This window comes from Cyphomyrmex costatus, unplaced genomic scaffold (genome assembly GCF_001594065.2).
Source record: "Cyphomyrmex costatus isolate MS0001 unplaced genomic scaffold, Ccosl1.0 scaffold18, whole genome shotgun sequence".
In the NCBI taxonomy this organism is placed as follows: Eukaryota; Metazoa; Arthropoda; class Insecta; order Hymenoptera; family Formicidae; genus Cyphomyrmex; species Cyphomyrmex costatus.
In genome coordinates this window covers 2,033,898-2,054,918 of record NW_017275824.1, presented here as the reverse complement: position 1 = coordinate 2,054,918, position 21,021 = coordinate 2,033,898, and the positions used below count along the sequence as shown (strand labels likewise).

The 21,021-nt window shown below is 33.2% G+C and overlaps 2 protein-coding genes across 2 annotated transcripts; both read left to right on the top strand.

Moving 5' to 3' along the window:
* Positions 1 to 10,479: 10,479 nt before the first annotated feature.
* LOC108772117 (uncharacterized) lies at positions 10,480 to 13,185 on the top strand. The gene is made up of 3 exons (XM_018537571.1): positions 10,480 to 11,789; positions 11,961 to 12,341; positions 13,089 to 13,185. The coding sequence occupies exons 1-3, from the start codon at positions 10,480 to 10,482 to the stop codon at positions 13,183 to 13,185; spliced, it is 1,788 nt and encodes a 595-aa protein (XP_018393073.1).
* An 82-nt stretch (positions 13,186 to 13,267) lies between these two features.
* Positions 13,268 to 14,629, top strand: LOC108772158 (vacuolar protein sorting 28). The gene is made up of 3 exons (XM_018537641.1): positions 13,268 to 13,302; positions 13,550 to 13,778; positions 14,210 to 14,629. The coding sequence occupies exons 2-3, from the start codon at positions 13,560 to 13,562 to the stop codon at positions 14,627 to 14,629; spliced, it is 639 nt and encodes a 212-aa protein (XP_018393143.1). The 5' UTR covers positions 13,268 to 13,302; positions 13,550 to 13,559.
* The last annotated feature ends 6,392 nt before the right edge of the window (positions 14,630 to 21,021 follow it).

Genomic DNA, 21,021 nt, shown 5'->3' with positions numbered 1-21,021 from the left:
CCTCTTCTAGTCTCAATTAATAATACGATCGTTATTTTTTAAAACTTTTTTTACTCCGAATTTTACTCCGATGAGTAAAATCTCACTCTTAAAAATTAAAAATTGAACCACTCTTTTTGAAGACTGACTCAATTTCCACTCTTTAGAATGAGATTTCACTTCAAGAAATGAAAGGATATTTATCAGATTATCGCAAAAAAGCTTATCGTTTTCTTTTACTTCAAAAATCTTTTTATTGAACTTTTTATTGATACTTAATAATTTTAACATTATTAAGTATTAATATATATTTAATATTAATAAATAATTTACTGAAATATATATATCCGCCATATATAGAAGTCATTCTATAATACTAAATCAAATTTCTTCATCTCTATGAAAGATTACCACATGTTCCTAAAGTTTATCGGTAAAATATGAGCCGATTTTTTTTACGTCATTCGACATGCTAAATTTTTTATCACGAAGAAACTATTTTAGGGGAAATAACCAAGTCAGAAGGGGCAAAGTCTCCAGAGAATAAGGAGAATAGGGTAGAACAATCCCATCAAACCCCAGCAACTTGTTTCGAACGTCCAAAGAGACACAATCGAAGTCTCTTCAACTTCAGTAAATTGCTTCGTTCATGAAATAAAAAGAAGCAAAAAGAACTTTTGAGACAACTTAATACAATATTGACATTTTGTAGACTTTATTATTCATGATATTCACGATAAGCTTGTTAATCACACTTTCCGGTCCCTAGTCTCTACTCTAATTGTTCTTTCTCTATTTAGCAAGTGTTTATACTTTTGTAAACCTTTTACTTTTTTCAGCGTTTTAAAAGCATGTAATTACTTTCTCAAAGTTTTAATTCTTCATGAAGTATGCACAGATGCAGAGTCTCCCGAAATTCGCATATGAAAACACAGTAAAACGTTAAAAAAAAAAACAAATAATTATCGTTCCGAGCATTAGTTTTTGACTAATGACCTGCCCTTGAGTCGCCACGCGCAATGACTATCGACATACGACTGCCAGTAAGTTACGCATCGATAGTGATCGCACGTGGCGACCCACATAACTGGTGTAATTAAGAACACCTTCTAACAAAGATAGGTGCATATCTCTTATTATGTTCGTTACTTATTGCACTATATTTAACATTGAGATATGCAAATACAAATTTTACTTGCGAAAATAATCGCACGTTCTAATAGCCTTATTTTTCTTCAAATTCTTTCTCCCTAAAAAACGTATTTTGTTTTTCTCGCAAAGTATGCTCCGTTTTGAAAAAAATAGAGACATATTATTATTATTATTATTATTAAATACAAATCAAAGTCCGAGTTAAAAGTTGATCATTGAAATAAATTAAGAAACTACAATATGGAATGTCGAATGATATCTACTTGTATATGTACAAAGATATACGTCATTTTTATATAACTATTAATTAAAATTAGTTGAGATTTGATTGAATCTCTGTTTAGTGTTAATTCGAATTAAAGTAGTCATGAAAACGATTTAGCATGAATTACTATAATATGCATGCAAATATGTTCCTCTGAAAGGTGAAATGTCAAACGTGCTGAGTACACATGACGATAACCAGAATAAGGAAGCGCTTATTGCAACTAGATCTGCAGAAAAAGCAGCTTCTATCGAGCAGTGACAAGAAAAACACGCAATGATTCAAATTTACGTCATCCGATGCAGTCTACGATAAATAGATGAGTAAGTATAAATGTATTTCGTTTGTTTCTGGTACGTTTATAAATTATGATCATCCGGTGCGATTGCAACGAATTGTCTGTCGCTAGACGATTTCCTATTTTTTTTACATAAAAATCTCCGCGAGCGCAACGTTATTTGTACTGTTTGTGTACTTAAAATGATATGACTAGTTATAAACTATTAATGGTGCAAAGAAGTGGTTTATATCACGATTTAGCGCTGTGCTACGCACTTTAATCTGTCTCTATCGTATTTATTCTTTTCAATATTAAAATATGTAATATCTGTTATGTACATATAGAATTAAAAAAATGTTCGATAATGCAAGATATATTGTAGAATATCTTTACTAAGAATGCAAATATTTTAACAATTCTTGATGTATCTACAAAATAATACAGGGTGTTCCAAAACTGACTAAATAAATATTTTAAAGACAGATTCTTTGTAACATGTTAAGACGAAAAGTCTAATATAAAAATGCTGAAGATAGTTTTCGAATGGAAAAAGTTCGAAAATTACGAATGACAGGATTAGAATTTCAGAAAAGATAAGATGATTAGTGAAAGCTGTTCCTCGAATTTCATGCTTTTGACACAATTCAACACCTTCACACTGATCAACTTGCTACTCCTGAATGGAATCTTGCTACACGTGAAATTCTAGTCCCGTCATTTGTAATTTTTACTCTGCTTCTAAATATAAAAGTTATCATAGCCTTGACAATTTTATATCAGGCTTTTTGTCTTAAAATATTATAACGAATTTGTTTTTAAAATATTTATTGTCAGTTTGAGACACCTTGTATAATTCTACAATATACACGTACATTATTAACTTTTTGGGAATACCCGATAAGCTTGTTTTTGTTTAAGAATTTTTTGACTTACAATTAGAAACAGTAGATATTTAAGACAGCAAAACGTGGCAAAATGAATGAAATGATCGCACATGCAAGTTATGGCTAGATAAGACCATTAATGGCATGCCCACGTGCTTGCCGATAAATTAATATCGTCACGAAATCGCCGATAATCGAGCTTACAGCACATGCTTGTCTTCTTCTCAAAGAAGTCTTTTCTCGACAAACGATGACAAGCATTCGCATGGACTTAGAATGTTGCCAAGATTTTATTTACTGTTTCATGGAAACGACCTATCCGATTTTGTTAAAGTGTGGCGTGATCGTGCGTAAGCAATTTGAGGAAGTTTTGATGATACGAAATGTTAATATTTGTTATTTTATCTGAAGGAACCAACACAATAGTCAAACTGATAATGCATTTTTCCTCCAAAATAATACCTCCGTATTTGTAGAATTTATGTAACTGACATTGCTTTGATAATGATATTAAAATAACTGATCAACTTCTGTTTGATTGTCATTATCATAATATTTACTTTATCGCAAACGTTATAACATACCTTAATGTGAACGACATTATGCTTTGTAATTACGACAACAAATAAATCTTTTTTTCTTTTATAGCAATAAGGTAAATGTACCAATGTAGTAGATATGAACCAATTGTTGGGCAAAAAGTGATAAAACATTTCAATTAAGTACATTTTAATATGTACAATTCTAAATTGTTTATAAAAATTTAGTAACGAATTTATTTAGAATTGTACATATCATTAAAAACTTAATATTTGAAATATTTTTTATCACTTTGTCCAACAATTTCTTCATGTCTACTAACTGATATATTTACCTTAAATTAAATTCGTACATTTGTTATAGCTTTGAACAAATATAAATCTCTTAGAATTTAGATCAAGTTCAATAAAATTAATTTATAATCTGCCTTAATAGCGATTTAATAGTAATATACAATATTGGTTCTTGTCTAAAATTTATATTTTTATTTTTTATCACAATATAATTTTAACAAAATAATTTATTGCCGATACAATAATTAGCATTAATAATTCGATAAAGTAATCGACAACTTCTATAATCTTTTTCTTGCAAAATAGAACGCTTATTTTTAAAAATAAGGGGAGAAAATAAATAACAAAATAAGTTAATAATTTTGTTACATTGAAAAAATGTATTAAACTTTAAAAATATTGATTTGAATAATATTCTAACTAAATATTTACTAAATGTAAATACACATTTATTTGATACAAGAACCTTGATTTAAATATATTTTTTATTGTATATAAATATTTATTTACTATCAGTAGATAGTTAATATCATTGAAAACATATGTATTAACAGTAGTAAATTTTTTTTGTCATTGTACGCTTCCATAATCTATCCAAATTTTAATTGGCCACCGATTTCTTGAATCTGCAAGGTTTACCAGAGCCACATATGACGCTCTTTTTTCTATAATATTTAGAAAAGGCTTAGCAGTCAGCCTGCCACTGACGTCAGGTAACCCTAGACCTCGGAACACATGCGGCTCACGAGCCTACAGTCGTGCCTCTCTCATTGTTCGTTACAATTACGAGTGACGTCACGGGTGCAACAATGTCATTCCGCTTCGCACGCCTTCGCATTCTGCCCATCCCTCTCTTTCTTTCCTGAACGCGATCTCCCGCTCGTTCTCCCCGCTATTTCTACCATCTACGCGTTCGCGGTGCACGCGAATCCGCGCGCCTACGCGACTCTTCTTGAGATTCGTGTCACTCCTGATATAAGATATTTGCAATTCTACTTTTTTGTAATTTTATGCAAACGTGCGTTCCTTGTTTTCCTCGTTAATTCCTCTTTTCAATAAAAATGTTACATCGTAATCTATTTTACATAATTTTCTAAATCACCCAAATATGATTTTAAATTACGATTTTTACAAGTTTACTTTAAAAAAATATCATTGTAAGAAAATAATAGAATTATATAAACCAATTATAGAAATATGTATGTTTTCACATAGATACTATTCGTAAACAAATTTTTAATATTAGTACAAGTTCCGATAGAACCAATAACGATATAGTTATTAAAGATCAAACTTTTATCTAAAGATAGACAAAATGACAACTTCGTGAAACTTCCATTAAATATTCTCTCCAATACTTGAAGCTATTAAACTTTCGACCTAATGCATACATAAATAATGCATCTGCGTTATGTTTCAAGTATATAAAGTAAATAAAGAAATGTTAACTATGCCATATCTTTGACCTGTAAAACTTTATATTTTATCACAACATGAACATAAACAAATTAACTATATAATACATATTTTGGCGTTTACATAGATTTGATAAATTTATTCTTATACTTTTCTGAATATTATAAAAATAACTATAGTAAGTCGATGAATTCTCAATATATTATTACTGCGTAAGAAAGAAAAAATTTCGTAAGAAATCTAATAAAAGTTTATATCTCTTGATGTCAATGAGATCTCTTACAGTAATTCCAATTTAATACAAAAAGTTTACTGAAAGTGATTAATTACTTATTCTTACAGGATTACAAGCACTATTGCAATAATACTAAAAAAATTAAGTAATTAATTATTTTCAGTATTAAATTATTGATTAGTATTAAATTGGAGAGATTTGTTGCAAAAGTACTATTAATATTTTAAAAGATCGATGCTGAAATTGAATATTAAAAGATAGTGAAGATAATTACTTATTTTGAATATTAAAATTATTACAACAATGCTTTGAATACTTAAAATAGGTAATTAATCACCTTCCAGCGTTAAATTTCCGTAACAAAATATTATAATCTCGATTATTGTGTATCGATCTTTTTTTAATACCAATTTTATGAAAAACCTATATACTTTTGCACCTGATAAAATTAAGGACGTAGTCATTTCTATTTCTCTCTCAACGATAGTTATATATAATAATAGCTGCGCCTGATAAGAGAAATGATGGCGGATGACGTACCTCACTGTGACGTGGATTCTCTGACGTGGTCAACTAATCAGACATATCATAAAATGCAGATACAAATCAACTAATCGGACACGTCACAAAATGCAAATATAAGTTAAAAGAACGATCTAACAATTCCTTGATAGCTTCTAAGCCAATTCTTTGATAAAGATAATGTACGTCTTCATAAAACGCTGCATAACAGTTTCATATAATTGACTAACGTCGATTAGAACGTGACTGGGTTTGCCTTTATACTAATAATAAGGACAATTCATATATACCTATACAAAACTCATCAATTGTATTATATTATTAGTTTCTCAAAAGATGGTTTAATAAATTAAGAACGTAACTTTTTTACTGATCATATTGAATTAATTTATTCAAATACCCAAATTTTAAAGTAACCAACTCCGATTCAGCACGACAGTTTCTTTATTCATCTTCATTGTAAAATTAAAGATATTTAGTTAATTTGCGTTAAAATAAGCGTTTCGATTTCAAATTTTCGAAAAATATAATTTCGCAAAAGAGCTGTAAACTTTCTAGCGCCTTTCGTCAATGATCGATCCCTTGTTCGATCTTACCGATGCTGATCTCACGCCCAGCGGCCTACCGCGAAGAATCGAAGAAAGCTCGATGAGGCGCGCGCGTCCGGCCGTCGCTTCCTCTACGCTGCGCTGATTGAAATGCGGCAGCGCGTAGATGGGGGCTGATGACGAGGATGATGACGATGCTCTCACTTGGGTGGACCACCTCGGCGACCACCAGCCAGGTTTCGCCTTCCTTCGCGAACCCGCACGTACACAAGAACGCCCAAGGCGTCACTGTATAAGCCCCCGATCAGCATTCGCTCGCAAGCACGCAAGCATGTACGTATGTACGTACATTCACGCAACGAGAGACACAAACGCATGCATGCACGCACCCACGCACGCACACGTACAGTCACTTAACGCGACACTCGGAAGTTCGGTGGAAGCCACGAACACTCTTCAGCGAATCAATCGAATCACTGCACCGCCCAGCATCCGGTCACCTCCGTTCTACCATGACGACATGTATGTGTGTATTACGCGCGTTTCGCTACGAAATGACGCGATTTCACGATGTTTGTCTTGGACCACTACCGCGAATCGTCACCCCCCCACACGAACTGTCGAGGGAGAAGGAAAACGTACCCCGAAGTATAGGACAAATCGAGGGCACCCGATGCTTCTTCAAGGAAATGGTCTAGAACGTTGTTCGTTGGGCTTGCACCCCTTTGGATCTTTTATCTCTTTAATCACCGATATTTTACAGAGAGATCACCTTCTTTTGTTACCCCTCTTAAGGTCTCCATTTTCTTCCTAAGCAATGTCTTCTTCAACACTCTCTTGGTCCTCTCTTTCTCTCTTTTTTTATCCTTCCTATAGTTACTATTTCTTTCCCTATATTGCTCACCCTTCTCCCTCAACGCGTGCCTCTTTTCCTCTCTCACCCTGTCCTCTTTTTCGAGCACGCTCTGCTTGCTCGCACCCTGATAAGGAGTACACAACTACCTAGTACTAGAAGGAGCAAGTAGCCTCCATCGCGAACTGGAACTGAGGCTACCATGTAGAGATACAAGGGGTCCGTGCGTTATACCGTCCTCGTATCTATCATTTCGAGGCTCCCCTCGAGGTCTCTCCTCTGCCCGTCCCGCGGATCTGATCGCTCGATCTCCCTCGGTCGATCGTATGAATCTCTCGAGTCCTCTCGCTCCCGCGCGAGACCGATTCCCCCCCCTTCCCGACCTCCTCCACTTCCCAACAACAATCCTCGGAGACCGCTCTCCCCTGGCTCCCGCCATCCTAACCGAGGTGGCCCTCTCGGTAACGTGACACACACAGGCGGCTATCTCGACTATTAATATATAAAATGGGGTTCCTCGACACTCGCCGCCCGGTAATTGTGCCCGCGCGGCCAGCACAGCGCGGTGCTCTCTCGCCGATTTAGATTTACACACCGGTCTAAACCCTTTCTCGCGGTCTCTTTCTCTCTCCTCCTTCTTCCCCTCTCTCTCTCTCTCTCTCTCTATTCTTCTTACTGATTTCTCGACTTTCTATGCTGCAAAACAATAAAATTCGTTTGCTCTTTAATTTTATAAATTAAAATTTTATAAATGAATCTCTCTCTACTAGAGTAATGTATTGTTCATAATTTTAACAGAGCGAGAGAAGAGCTCAAGGGAAGACTACCAAAACGTCAATGGAACAATTTATTACTTGAATAAGTTAGTGATTATTTGCACAATGAGAAACAATGTATACTCAATTTTAATAAATATTTATTTAAATAGCACCAACCAAAATTTGCTTACGATAAATAAATATATTTACTCAATAAAAATTGATAGTTAAATCAAGTTAATGTTCTTGTATCAAATAAATATATCTTTATATTTAAGTAAATATTTCCAGTTGGTACTATTCAAACAAATAATTTATAAAAAAATATATTTTTTAGTGCAAGGGTGAATTTTATAAGACATCTTCTTCGAAATAAACAATTCAACTACTTTTTTCTTTCTTGATATTACTTACTAAGAAAAACCGGATTCTTTCATCCGTTTCTCGCGATTAATATTTCTAAACAGCACATATTTTTACGTACTAAACATTTGAACATGTTTGTGCTCTGAAGAAGCAACTATAATGTAGTTGTAAACACGTTACTGTGAAAAGAAATTGTTTGCTGCCATTGCATTTTCATATCACTTGAAATTTGAAACTGATGGAATAACCCTACGCAACCCTCGTAGCAAAAATAATATTAGCACTGGCCAATTAATCACTTTTATTTTATGTGTATTAAAAGTACTATTAATAGTATTTTTGTATTTAATATGAAAAAAGAGAAAGATTTTATTGATTCTTAGATACTTTTCTACTTGAAAACGTTCATCGAAAATAATACTATGAGAGCGTGAGGGTTCAATCACGGTTGAACGAGATCGGAAGGAACACCTTGTCGTTCTATTTGAATAAGAGCACTTGGTATCGGGGTAAGATAGTCGTCCAAGTATCACATCCGCATGCTCAAATCAGGGCTCAAATCAGCGGATGCTATATTGAGGCAGGTCCGCGGAGCACAGGATATTATCACACTAAATCTCGCATTTGTATGTTTAAGCACGTCATCAAAGCGGGAAAGTAAAGAACGGAATAAAACGGTCATATGCAATGTACATTATACATATAGAATGTTTTAAGTAATGTTGATAAATTTAATGTACACATCTTTTAATTAATTCATATTATTCGACTTATAGAAAAACTTAACTTCCTTTCTAATATTCTTCCTTTCTATAACTATATTCATTATAAGAGTTATATAAGAGTATTAAATAATGATTAAAGTATTGAAGACGCTTTAAAATCGTTTCTTATAATATTATACTTAAATTAATGTAAATTATTGTTATTTTTAAGTTCGTTTTTAAACTTCTTTTCTATTATATGTATATAAAATTTTGTAATACTAGAAATTAAAAATTACTATAGCCTATGTACAAAAATAAACTATACAAATGTAAACTATCGATTTTTCAATATCATTGTCTGATTACTTTTATATGCGAAATAATTAGAGAAATCATATTACATTAAAAAATTGTATTGATTCATTAAGATTTTATTTAAAAAAATATATTTATGTATAATTATAAAAATATTAATATTTCAAAAATTTATTTTATTATTATTTGTGTTCTGTTAAATCATACAAATTTGAAGAAAACAATCGACTGACGATTGCTCGATGCTTTTTTTTCTTTGGAATACTTTATTCTTTTGTGTGAAAGTTTCGAACAAAGAATAAAGAACTAGCTTCGCGCGCACGCGATTGTATATCTTGAAATGAATATTATGAAGTGAGAGTAAATTGTTTACACTCTGCAAACTATTATATATAAATATATACATTTTACTAAATGTTGATCAATAGATTCATAAATATTTTAGCAAATTCGCTAACTTTGTAATTTTCATCTCATTTCAATATACACAATCCACCCTCTCTAGACTATGTTCAGATTCCCACCCGAGACCACTTACGTACTGCGTTGGCTATACATTCAACTTTGTAACTGTTATAAAGTTTTTTAATATAATTTGTTTTTAGTTATTCTCAAGGAATCTCATGCTAAATATTTAAATCGTAATTATGTATTTAAAAAAAGTCTATTATAATAAACTATTTTTTCTGTTGAACGCAGCAATTTTATTCTTATTATTTTCATTGAATATTAAGCAATAACAAAATGATATGTACTTTATATAAAATTTTTAAAGTGAATCTCACTCTGAAGAGTACAATCTCGCTCTTAAACATAGAAAATTCAGTCACTTTTTAAAAAAGGTTAGCACAATTTTCGCTCTTTTTAGAGCGAATTCACTTTAAAGAATTTAATAAGTAGGAGAGATGCTATTAGCGCTATTGTTCTATATTTATCATTTATTAAACGTAAAATAAAGATAAGATGATAAATAGTGCTCAAAGCGTCTTTCCGAACACACCCCTATTATATTCTAATCTACATTCTAGGGAGTACGTGGATGGGAATGGATATTTTCTATTTAGTGACATAAGTCGATATAAATTCTAGTTCTATCTTTTTGGCAATCCATAAAAACATTTATTACTTATGGAACGATATTTGTATAGATACTTGATTTGTGTCGCCAAATGGAAAACACCCCAATTTAAAATTTGACGCGCTCCAGGGTGCAACGGCTTCAAGATACGGACTGGTTGCTACGGTAACACGTGACATGGCGGCGTCCAGTCCACACAATAGTCACATATGACTCCGATGCTCCGATTTACGCAGCTGTGCAATTTCACCGCCGGCAGGTTATATACCATAAATAATCGGGTTCGCGATGTCGGATTACAATAAACCAAGCTGCAGTCGCTCTGGAGGTACATTAGTATGCAATGTTAAGCCGAAACATGTAAGATCTTTGAATTTTGGACAATCGATCCTCGAACTCAATGCCATTGACCAGTGCTACGTACCGAATCGCGTCCTCGTAATCGACAAGAATGTAGCTCACATACCATGTACCGAGAAGAAGGATTACGTGCTTAAGTGGCTCGAGACTCTCGAGAATGGCAAATGCGATCCATCTCAGATGTCCACCGTTTTAGAAACATCAAATACTACAGCTTCCCAGACATCGCCGATACTTGGTAAGGGCAGGAAACGATTTAACAGAAAGATCTGTGTAAATAGAAACGCTGCAGAAAGAAGGCAGGGCAATGTGGATCACCAAGAGAATGCAGGGCACTCTGCGAACTATATATGGTCTAACAATAAGTCAAATGATGAATATAAAAAGAATAGTAAGGAAAATAAACCTACGAGCGAGACGCAGCTTACACCATCTGACACGAAAAAAATAGTTGTTGACGAGACGTCTCCTATTCTAGGTATGCATCGTATTTTTAAGAAAAAGAGAAGAAAAAAATTACAGTATAAAGTAGAAGATAGTGTTTCGCCAGAATCTTCAAAATTACCTGACCCTAAAAACTCAGGTCCAAATATAAAGTTAATAACGAAACCTGATAGTTATTGTAATAATCCAAGAGAAATGCCTATGGACCAAGATAAGTTGGAGAACAATTTAGATATTAAAACTGAAACATTTATCATCTGGACTCAAGCAAAGGAAAGTCCAGAGAAATATCAGAAATATATAGAAACAATTTCACCATCGACACAAGAGAAATTGAGTTTTGCTAACAGCTCAAGTAATGATACTGATCGAAATGATTCAAGAATAGAAACAGGTACAAACAATGATACCAAAAATGAAGAATATAATGGACTGACAAACACATCTAGCAGTAACAGTAATCTAAGTCATTTCATAGAGGATGTTGATACACAAGAAATTGCAAAAACATCTCAATCTTTAATAGTAGATAAATATTCGATCCCTTCAGGACAACCATTTGACTTGGATGAAGTTTATTGTTCGGAAGCAGAAATGAAGCCGAATCAAAGTATACCTCTTTCAACTAAAGTCTCTGAGGTGCAATCTTTAAGCAAAACCACACAGAAGACAGGTAGCAAATCGACTCAAACTGCCATTATTAGCACAATAACAACACCATCGAAAAAGTCTCCTAACAGGAATATGTTTGCACATCTTTTGAACTCTGAAAAAAAACGTCGCAGACCTAAAAAGTAGGTATTAACTCATACAGCACAGAAGAAGTATTGCTTCAAACAAATTCCAGCAATATTGCAGTAATATTGGAATTTATTGAAATATTGATGAAATATTGCTGGAATGACCTGGTTGTATGGACAATGATGTCTCATAAATATAATTTCTGATGTCGTATTTTATTCCAGAGGAAGTATGGCTGCAAGATTGCATTCTTTGATTAATGCGCAAGTATCCAGCATTCGTATATGGCGTTATCGACTGAATAAGGAACATGACATTACATCGGCACAGTATATCAGTATATTTGTACATGAGTGCACAAAACAATTTAGCAACCAATTTCTGAAAGGTGTTCTAATCGAGGATCGCTTCAATCTCCTGCAAAGCGATGAACAGGCAGAGGCACAAAATACTCAGGTTCAATTAAAGGAAGTTTCATATAAAAATATAACAATTATGTTGGTCTGTGATATAGTCGGTACATTAAAAATGATATCTAAAGTTATAATTAACGTTTATCCGCCTTGGAATATTTTAGACAAGGATGATCTTACCCTAGAAGCAATGTATATAAATATAAATGATAATTGTGAAATACCTAATATTTTTGAAAATACGGGAAAATCGCGTGAATGTACAAAACGAATTCTCAAAGAATTTAACTGTCCCTGTATAGAAGAACAAAGAGAATTGCCATTCTGTGCGAGAAAGCCTAGCAGTGATAAACCTGACGTGATGCAACAGATTTTTAATTTCTAATTTTATTTACATTTATGTACATTTAGCAATAAGATGCAGTTTTCTGTTTCTATTATAATATTTGCAGGTTGCACTTATAATAAAAGCACTTTTTATGTGTCTTATCAGTTCAAGTGCTGCTGACTATATTTTGAATTAATTATATATGTATATAATTGTGATAATTTCGTTATAAAATCAGTAAAATATATATATAATACAGTATAGAAGTTAAGTGTGCAATCTGTATATGTGTTTAGCCAATCATTTTTTAATCAAATATGTCATACATTACGTGATATTTGCTATTAATATGTTAAATTGACAAGATTGATTATAATATTTATAATATCGATATATAATATTTGTTATATGTAATAAATTGATATATATTTTTTAAATCAACAGTTATTATTTATGTTAAAGTAGATCTCTGTTAATTGCGAAAGACTGTAATATATTCAAATTAGAATTATATGTATTTAAGAATAAATTGTAAAATATAAAAATTATAACAGAATTGTAAAATTGTAAATTAACTTACAATAGATAAAGTCGGTTACTGTCTTCCATAGGATTAGTGTTATAGGGACTCACAGCAGATGGCTCTGCAGTCATTATGATTTGCCAGCGTTTTGCTGTCAATGTCAAGAATATCAAGAAGTTGTTTAGTGATAAGTTGTTTAGCTGTCTATTGCGCTTTAATTTTATTATTCTTGATGTTTGAAGACAATCCATAGTAATTATTATTATTATAAATATAAAATTAACGATATTCGCTGCATAAAGGTACGTAAAAATTCTTAGGAACTTTATGTTATTGAGTCAAACTACTCAACATTAGATATTTCTTCGAGTTGCTGCAATCTAATTTAATAAAGTTCGAGATCATTCAATTGGGTCTTTCAGATAACATTTGCTTTGTTAAAGTAGCTGAAATCTCCATAAACAATAGGCGATTGCTTCATTTCTTACTGTGAATACCTAACCTCAAAGCAACTTTTTGGTATTATTGAGATATCAGTTTTCTTTACAGTTTTGGAATAATGTCGGTTACTCAGGATCGTCCCGAGTTATATGAAGAAGTTAAGCTGTATAAAAATGCCCGAGAAAGGGAGAAGCATGATAATCAGGCAGATCTGTATGCCGTAGTAAATACATTGCAACATTTGGAAAAGGCTTATATCAGAGACTGCGTTACGCCAAAGGAATACACTGCAGCATGTAGTAAATTGTTAGTGCAATACAGAGCAGCTTTTAAGCAGGTGAGCTTTCAAAGCATAAAACAAGATCTGTATATATCTTGCTCTACCTTTCTCTCTCTCTCTCTTTCTCTCTCTACATATATATATATATATATACATACATACACACGATATTTAGAAACATATTTAACTCTCTATCTGCAGTATAAACTTTTTAAATAAAATTTTACTTTTAAATTTCTCTGAAATAAGGAAGAGCAGAGTTTAGCTCCTTCTAAAATAATTGAGAAAATTATTTAATGAGATATAGAAAAGTAAAAGAAATGTAGAAAAGTAACTGAATTTTTTCACATTCTTAAAGCATACAACATAAAAAAAAACTTGGACAAAAATGTCCCAGATTATAGATAGAAGGAGTTAAAATCTGATTGCAAACAAAATATAAATTTTAATTATTTTGAATATTGTTTAATTATTTTCATGTGCTGTAGGTACAGAGCGATCAATTTCCAACAATCGACCTCTTCACCAGAGCATTCCGTTTAGATTGTCCTGCTGCTCTCGAAAGAATCAAGGAAGACAGACCGATCACGATTAAAGACGATAAAGGCAACACTTCTAAGTGCATTGCCGACATTGTTTCGTTGTTTATTACTCTTATGGATAAATTACGACTGGAAATCAAAGCCATGGATCAACTACATCCAGATTTAAGAGATCTCATGGATACCATGAATCGTCTCAGTATATTACCCAGTGACTTTGATGGCAAAGAGAAAGTTTCAGAATGGTTACAGACACTTGACAATATGTCCGCCTCGGACGAATTATCAGATACTCAAGTTAGACAATTGATATTTGATTTAGAGACATCCTACAATGCTTTTAATAAAATACTTCATAATTCTTAATTCTTTTTACTTTTTGTCTAATTGAATGAATCTAATATTATCTATAATGCAAGCCTTGATGTAAATATCAGTTACAAAGCTGTTTAAACGAAATTATTATTAATTGATAAAATATAAAATAATTATTTGTACAGATTGTTAGTATACTAATTAATTTTACCGTAAAATACGGATTGATGAATACTCGAAATTTTTTCTTATTATAGATAGTATTAGTTGATTCAATTGTGATATTTGTAGTATTTGCAATTATATTTTCTTTTGATAAGCAATAATTTGCTATTTTATGCCATTTTGCATTGTTCCTTGAAACACGATGTAAGACTCGCAATATTTAAGATCCTTGCATATATTTTATTGCTAAGGCTCGATTTTATTAATGTAAAATTAACTTTAATCTCATTTTATCTTATTCTAATTTTTTTAAAATTAGGAAGAAGTAAAAGTAAATTGAACCGAGATTAAAGTTAATCTTACATCGATGAAATTGAGCCGAATAAAACTACAAGCCTGTTTTTTTTTGATTAAATTGTTCATTTTTTCTCTTTTTTTCCAACGAGAGAAAAATGAAAAAGATGAACTGTGCAAGAACTTCAGCTAAAAAGAACAAGCCTTTTATTGAATATACATACATAAAAATATTATACTATATATACAGATAACTATGTGCAGAATAAATTATTTTATATGTGATTCTTTGTAAACGCCGACAAGTAAGCTGCTAAGCGACGCTTGTATATTATCGTGTTATGTAATGTATTATCAATTAAGCGAATAAACATACATTTTAATAACTGGAAGTATCTAACACTTGCAAGCATACACTCGTCCTACCACAAGCGACTGTCTAAATTAAATTCACTCTATTTAATCGGGAATGTTAATTGTCTTCTGTGTCAAGAGATTCACGAAACTTTCCAACGGCTGCGACAGCAGGCGTTCTCTCTCTCTCTCTCTCTCTCTCTCTCTCTCTCTCTCTCAGCGGCGTGTTCAATGCGCAACAATGACACCGCCGTTCAAAGCCGATATTTCGCCGGTTCTGTTTGCGGGCGGGATGGTAACGCACGGGTTAATTCGCGCCGCGTTCCTTTGATGTGCCAAGAGCAGACTTTTCCCGAGTCGAGTATTTACGCGGGCACACCCGGTATGCAAATGAAGAGGGTGGTCCTTCGGCGCTCGCTGCCACGTCGGGGTACAATAACGGCTCTCTCTCTCTCCCTCTGAACTATTGACTAAACTAAACTAAACTAAATTAAACTGAGCTAAACTAACAGCCAGGTTGTATCTGCCAGTCGTGCCAGTTCGCCGCATTCGATGTCCGTGTGCATGGGGTACATATACTCCCGTCGTCGTCCTGCACATACTCGTGCGCTTGCAAGAGGGAAATTTACATGCAATAGGAATGCCATTATTCGCAAGTCAAGAGCCAGTGAGTTTCGACATCTGAAGAAACGCGTCTTAAAATTAGTTTTACCGTTGTGCAATCATTCGAGTAGAATAGAGAGAGCAGATATATTTTATTAAAATTATTCTCTGTTAGTACAAACCATCTAATATGTAAATAAATTAATAAATTGAGATTCGGGTTCGACATCCGGGTCGAGGTAATATTTTTGGCAATAATTTATTTACGGTTTTCCCGTATCTATATCAAGATTTCTTAAAATGATGCCAATTAAAACATCAAATTATTAAATTGTTAATTTAATTTATGATATTATTGCGGTGGTTCAATTCTATTTCTAAGGCTCGTTTTCACAATATGTAGATTGCTTGAAGATTAAAGGTTCTCAAGAAATTTATAAGTAAATTTCATTAATCAATTCTCTTGATAACTTTTAATCTTTAGGTAACCATTTTTAAATATGTACATATTTATCGGTAACCATATATTGTGAAAAGGGACCTCAGTTCGAAAAACCAATTCAACTATGCAATTCAAGAGAATACAAACCTGATATACATATAATTATTTACATGTAATTATTTAAAACAATTAAAATCCAACTTTGACCAGTATAAGCTACATTTCTTGCTTATTGTGTATTTACATTATATATAATATGTCTTAATAAATCGTTTATTATTAAATAACTTAACATATAGAAAGAAGAAATACATATATTATTTTTTCTTAAATTTCAATCGAATTTTTTTTATCTTAGAGCTTATATTCGTAATTTATCAAGGTAAAGCTTGAGATAGAATTACTCTGAGTATATAGACACACACACACACACGCCTGTATATTTTATCTTTTTTGGCTCGAAAACCTAGTCGCGATTCCTCCAAATCTTTGAAATAAATCAGAACCTCGTATCTCTCAATACATATGTCACTTTAAATCCACTTTAAATCCGTTTTCGGTCCGGGCTCGATTGCGTCTTATCAATGCCAGGAACTGTAAGATCTCAGGTCATCTTTCGGAGAGGCATGTGCTGAAAACGATGAGATTTTCATTCAACTTTCAAATAAGGATGATCCTCTCAAGGCAATCCTGGAGCTATTTCAGCGAGCTCGAACATTGCCAAGCTACTCTTACGCAAGGATATAGCTTTCATATACATCTCTCAAGGATGAAATATATATATACACACGCGCACGCACACACACGCACGTGCCAAAATACACGCACGAACACATACTCGCACACCGGCTTATCCGTCAATCTGTTCGTTTACCTGACGGTGTTATTTCAATATAAATCACTCTGGCCCCGCTAGAACGAATATGCTTGCCTTTGACAGGGTGATTTTACCCTCTTTCACTTTTGCCTTCGTATAAAAATTCAGATTTCGCGGAGCGATTCGGCAGCCGCGGAAAATCAAAGACTTTGATGTATGTACGGGGTCTCCTTCGGCATTGCAACGCGCGTCTAGATCCGCATGCATAGCCGCGCGAGAATGGATTTATCACCATCGCCCGTTATTGCAGCTGTACCGAAAAAAACCGCGTGCGATTATCGCCCGAGTATGACGAAGCTGTTCATATCGCCGCGAGTTTTCCAGCGAAAAAAATCACGGTCGTTTGCATTTATATTAAAACTGTTTTTACACAGCGACAGTTAAGTGACTGTTACGTAGTAAAATTATTATCTCACAAATTAACCGTTCCATTCGTTATCGCTAAGATGAGATCACAGTTATGTTTCATACTCCGTTAGATCGAAACGTATGAGTAGACTAAATCACACGATACTAATTCTGATTGTGAATAAAATAAATGTAAAGCGCTATAATACAAAAAGAATAAATTTGACTAATGTGTGTAACTTTTTCACATATATTATATAGCTAGATTGTCTATGACTACGTTTACATGGCTCGTGCGAGTTGCGCCAAAGTTATAGCATCGATGTTACGAAACTGGCCAATCATAGCTATTCCTCTGAAGAACGGAATGACTAATTGGCCAATTTCATAATACAGATGTTATAACTTTGACATAAATCGAGCTATATAAACGTCTTTTAATGCGTCTAATGTCTATAATTTTTACTACTTATTGTAAGTTAAATTAATCTCGATTAAAGTTGTTTTCCATTTTTTATATATACACACAGAAAATATACATCAGAAATAAAGGTTAAATAGAACTGAGATTAAAGTTAATTTACATTGACAGAGAAATGGACATACATAGTTTTAAAGTCCGCGCTCAATGAAAAAAATATGAGGAACAGTATTAAGTATTAACATTTCAATTCTTATCAGAAACTAGTTACACTGGAAAATACACGGATTCTAATAAATTACAATTTTAATATTTATTCCTGTTCCTAATATTTCCTCCATTGTGCGCTCACTCTACTTAGTTTAAATCTCTTCTGGAAACTGGATTCAGTCCATTCACGTTTTCAGCGCTTCAATTGTTGAACTTATCTTGAAGAAGTATGAATGTGATCCTAGATACAGAATAAATATAACACGACCTCGCGTGTAAAGATACAAAAGTACTCGAGACAAGTAAATCTTCAATACACACTTTCATGCTTTTCGAATGACGGGGAGAACGGGATTATCTGCAGGCGTCGGCATTATCTGTAGAAAGCAGTACGTCTGCTTTCTGTTGAACGACAATAATCTTGACAAAAGAACATACCGAGGAAAGCTTTTAGCTTATACGTACTCACTATAACTCGAAGGGATTGTAATGTCGGTTGAATAATACAATTTAACCCTATAACGCTATTATAATAGATACATATTGTTATCGAACGTAAATTTTACATATAAGGAAATAGATCGTTTTTAATATTAATATAATAAAATATTTATAAGTCAACACCAAATACGAGAAATAGTTTAATTACAGTTAAAGTTGATGTTAAAAATTGACACATATGTATATTATACATATATATGTATACATATTTTAAATTAATATTTTATCTTATAAATATGATTACACGATGATTACTATATCATTTATTTATAATATAAAGGTTTAGATTAACAACCTTCGGTTGACAGCAGTCAGAAATAAGAAAAGTATTTATAATATATAAGTTTCGTCTGCAATAAAATTCTGTCTTCAATATCGCGCGCGTATAGCATTTCAGAGACCCTGACATTTTTAGTAAGGAAATGTCAGCTCCATATTTTTGCTTAGAAAATCCGCGTAAAAAGTGACTTTGTAGATTTCTTTCTGTCTTTCATTTTCTCTCTCTCTGTCTCACTCTCTACAGTGGGATATCTCGTGTATACATTAATATATAGCATCGGCTGAGCGTAGATACGCGCATGCAGCGTGTCTCCCTCGACTTCGTGTCGCTTGAGAGGCATATCACACATTGAGAGGACGTGAGTCGCTTTGAAAAATCGTGCCCGATATGCCGGCGAAACGAAGAAAAAGGGACGGCACGTGAGTGCCGGGAAGGAAGGTAATGCCCGGGTTTTCTCGCGCGCGCATACCGCCGCCGATCGTCCCCGATGGCGATGGTGCACCTGGGCTCTCGAATATGCGGCTGGCAGCATGTGCGCCCCCGTGTATGCACCCGTTTCCCCGAAAATTTTACGCGGCCCCGGATAAGGGAAGATCGACGACGTAAGTGAAATTCTCGCTCTTTCCGGTATCCCGATCGGAATCTCAAAATCTTCGACTCTGTCCAGCGACATCAAAGGGAGAAAGCTTCGAGAAAGGGGGGGGGGGGGCTCCCGAACCCTTTACAGATTTTACACGAGACGACGCTGGTATCGATCGTTTTTTTTTTCCTTCCACTCTGTGCACCTGCACGGAATGCAGATACATGATTGGCCGTTCCTCGAAAATCTTACGTCGTTCGAACATGCAGCGGATCGGAACGACGTAAATGAAATTCTCTCGCCTTTAGTCCGTGACTAAATGTCGAAGTTTAGGAGGAGCGAAGGAAAGAAGAGTTTGTACTTTAACTTTCAAAGTTATCGAAGCGCAAATAAATGTATATATATAGAACTGGACACGTATTTGAAATATTTTTATTTGCAAAACAGTATATTTGTAAGATGATTGTATTTTGTATTTTAGCAGAGCACATGAAAATATTTTGTATTTTATATTTCGTAAAAAAATATAAAAATATTTTGCATTTTGTATTTCAAAAATGAGTATATTTCTACATGACTCTTTTTCTTAGTTAATTAATCCCTTACACACTCCCGAAGTGTTTACATTTAAGTTCCAGGCACCCTATATATATGTAAGTTAGTAGTATTTGTACCACTCTTCTTCGTCATATAATATATAATATATTAATAGCTAAATTATAATTAATAACAATGAGTCGAAAAATAGAAGACTGCAAATCAACTTAATTTTTAATGAATGCATAATTCTTAATAAATGGATAGTTTATATTCATAAATGAGAGAGAGATGGTTCTTAATACGTTTAAAACTTAGTAATATTCCATTTTTATTAAAAACTGTGATTGTAATCATTATCATTCAAATTTGATTATCAATAGATAACTGCAAATCATCTTACATATTACCGAAAAAATTATAATTTCGGCAACATATTAGATATTATAAAAAAATAAAATTAATGACTTACTAGGAATAATACTTTGTTTTGCTATATTTAAATAAATATTCATTTCAGTGAATAAATATATTTTTCACAATTAAATTTTTTAAGGCTTTTTCTCTCAGTAAATATACTATATGTTATGTGGATATCGAGGTTTCGTTGCTATCTAGGATAATTTTGCGTAATGACTTGATAATAAAGAAATAAAGAGTATCTCGGACCAAATGCAATAATCAAACTACCACATAGATAAGATCAAAATGAAATTAAAAAAAGTGCATATGCACAAGGTGCGCTTTCGCGCCACCGCAACATTGGACAACGCGACGCTTTAATGAGCCCTCGAGGGACGCATTCGCGTGCTACAGATGCACTCTTGGAAC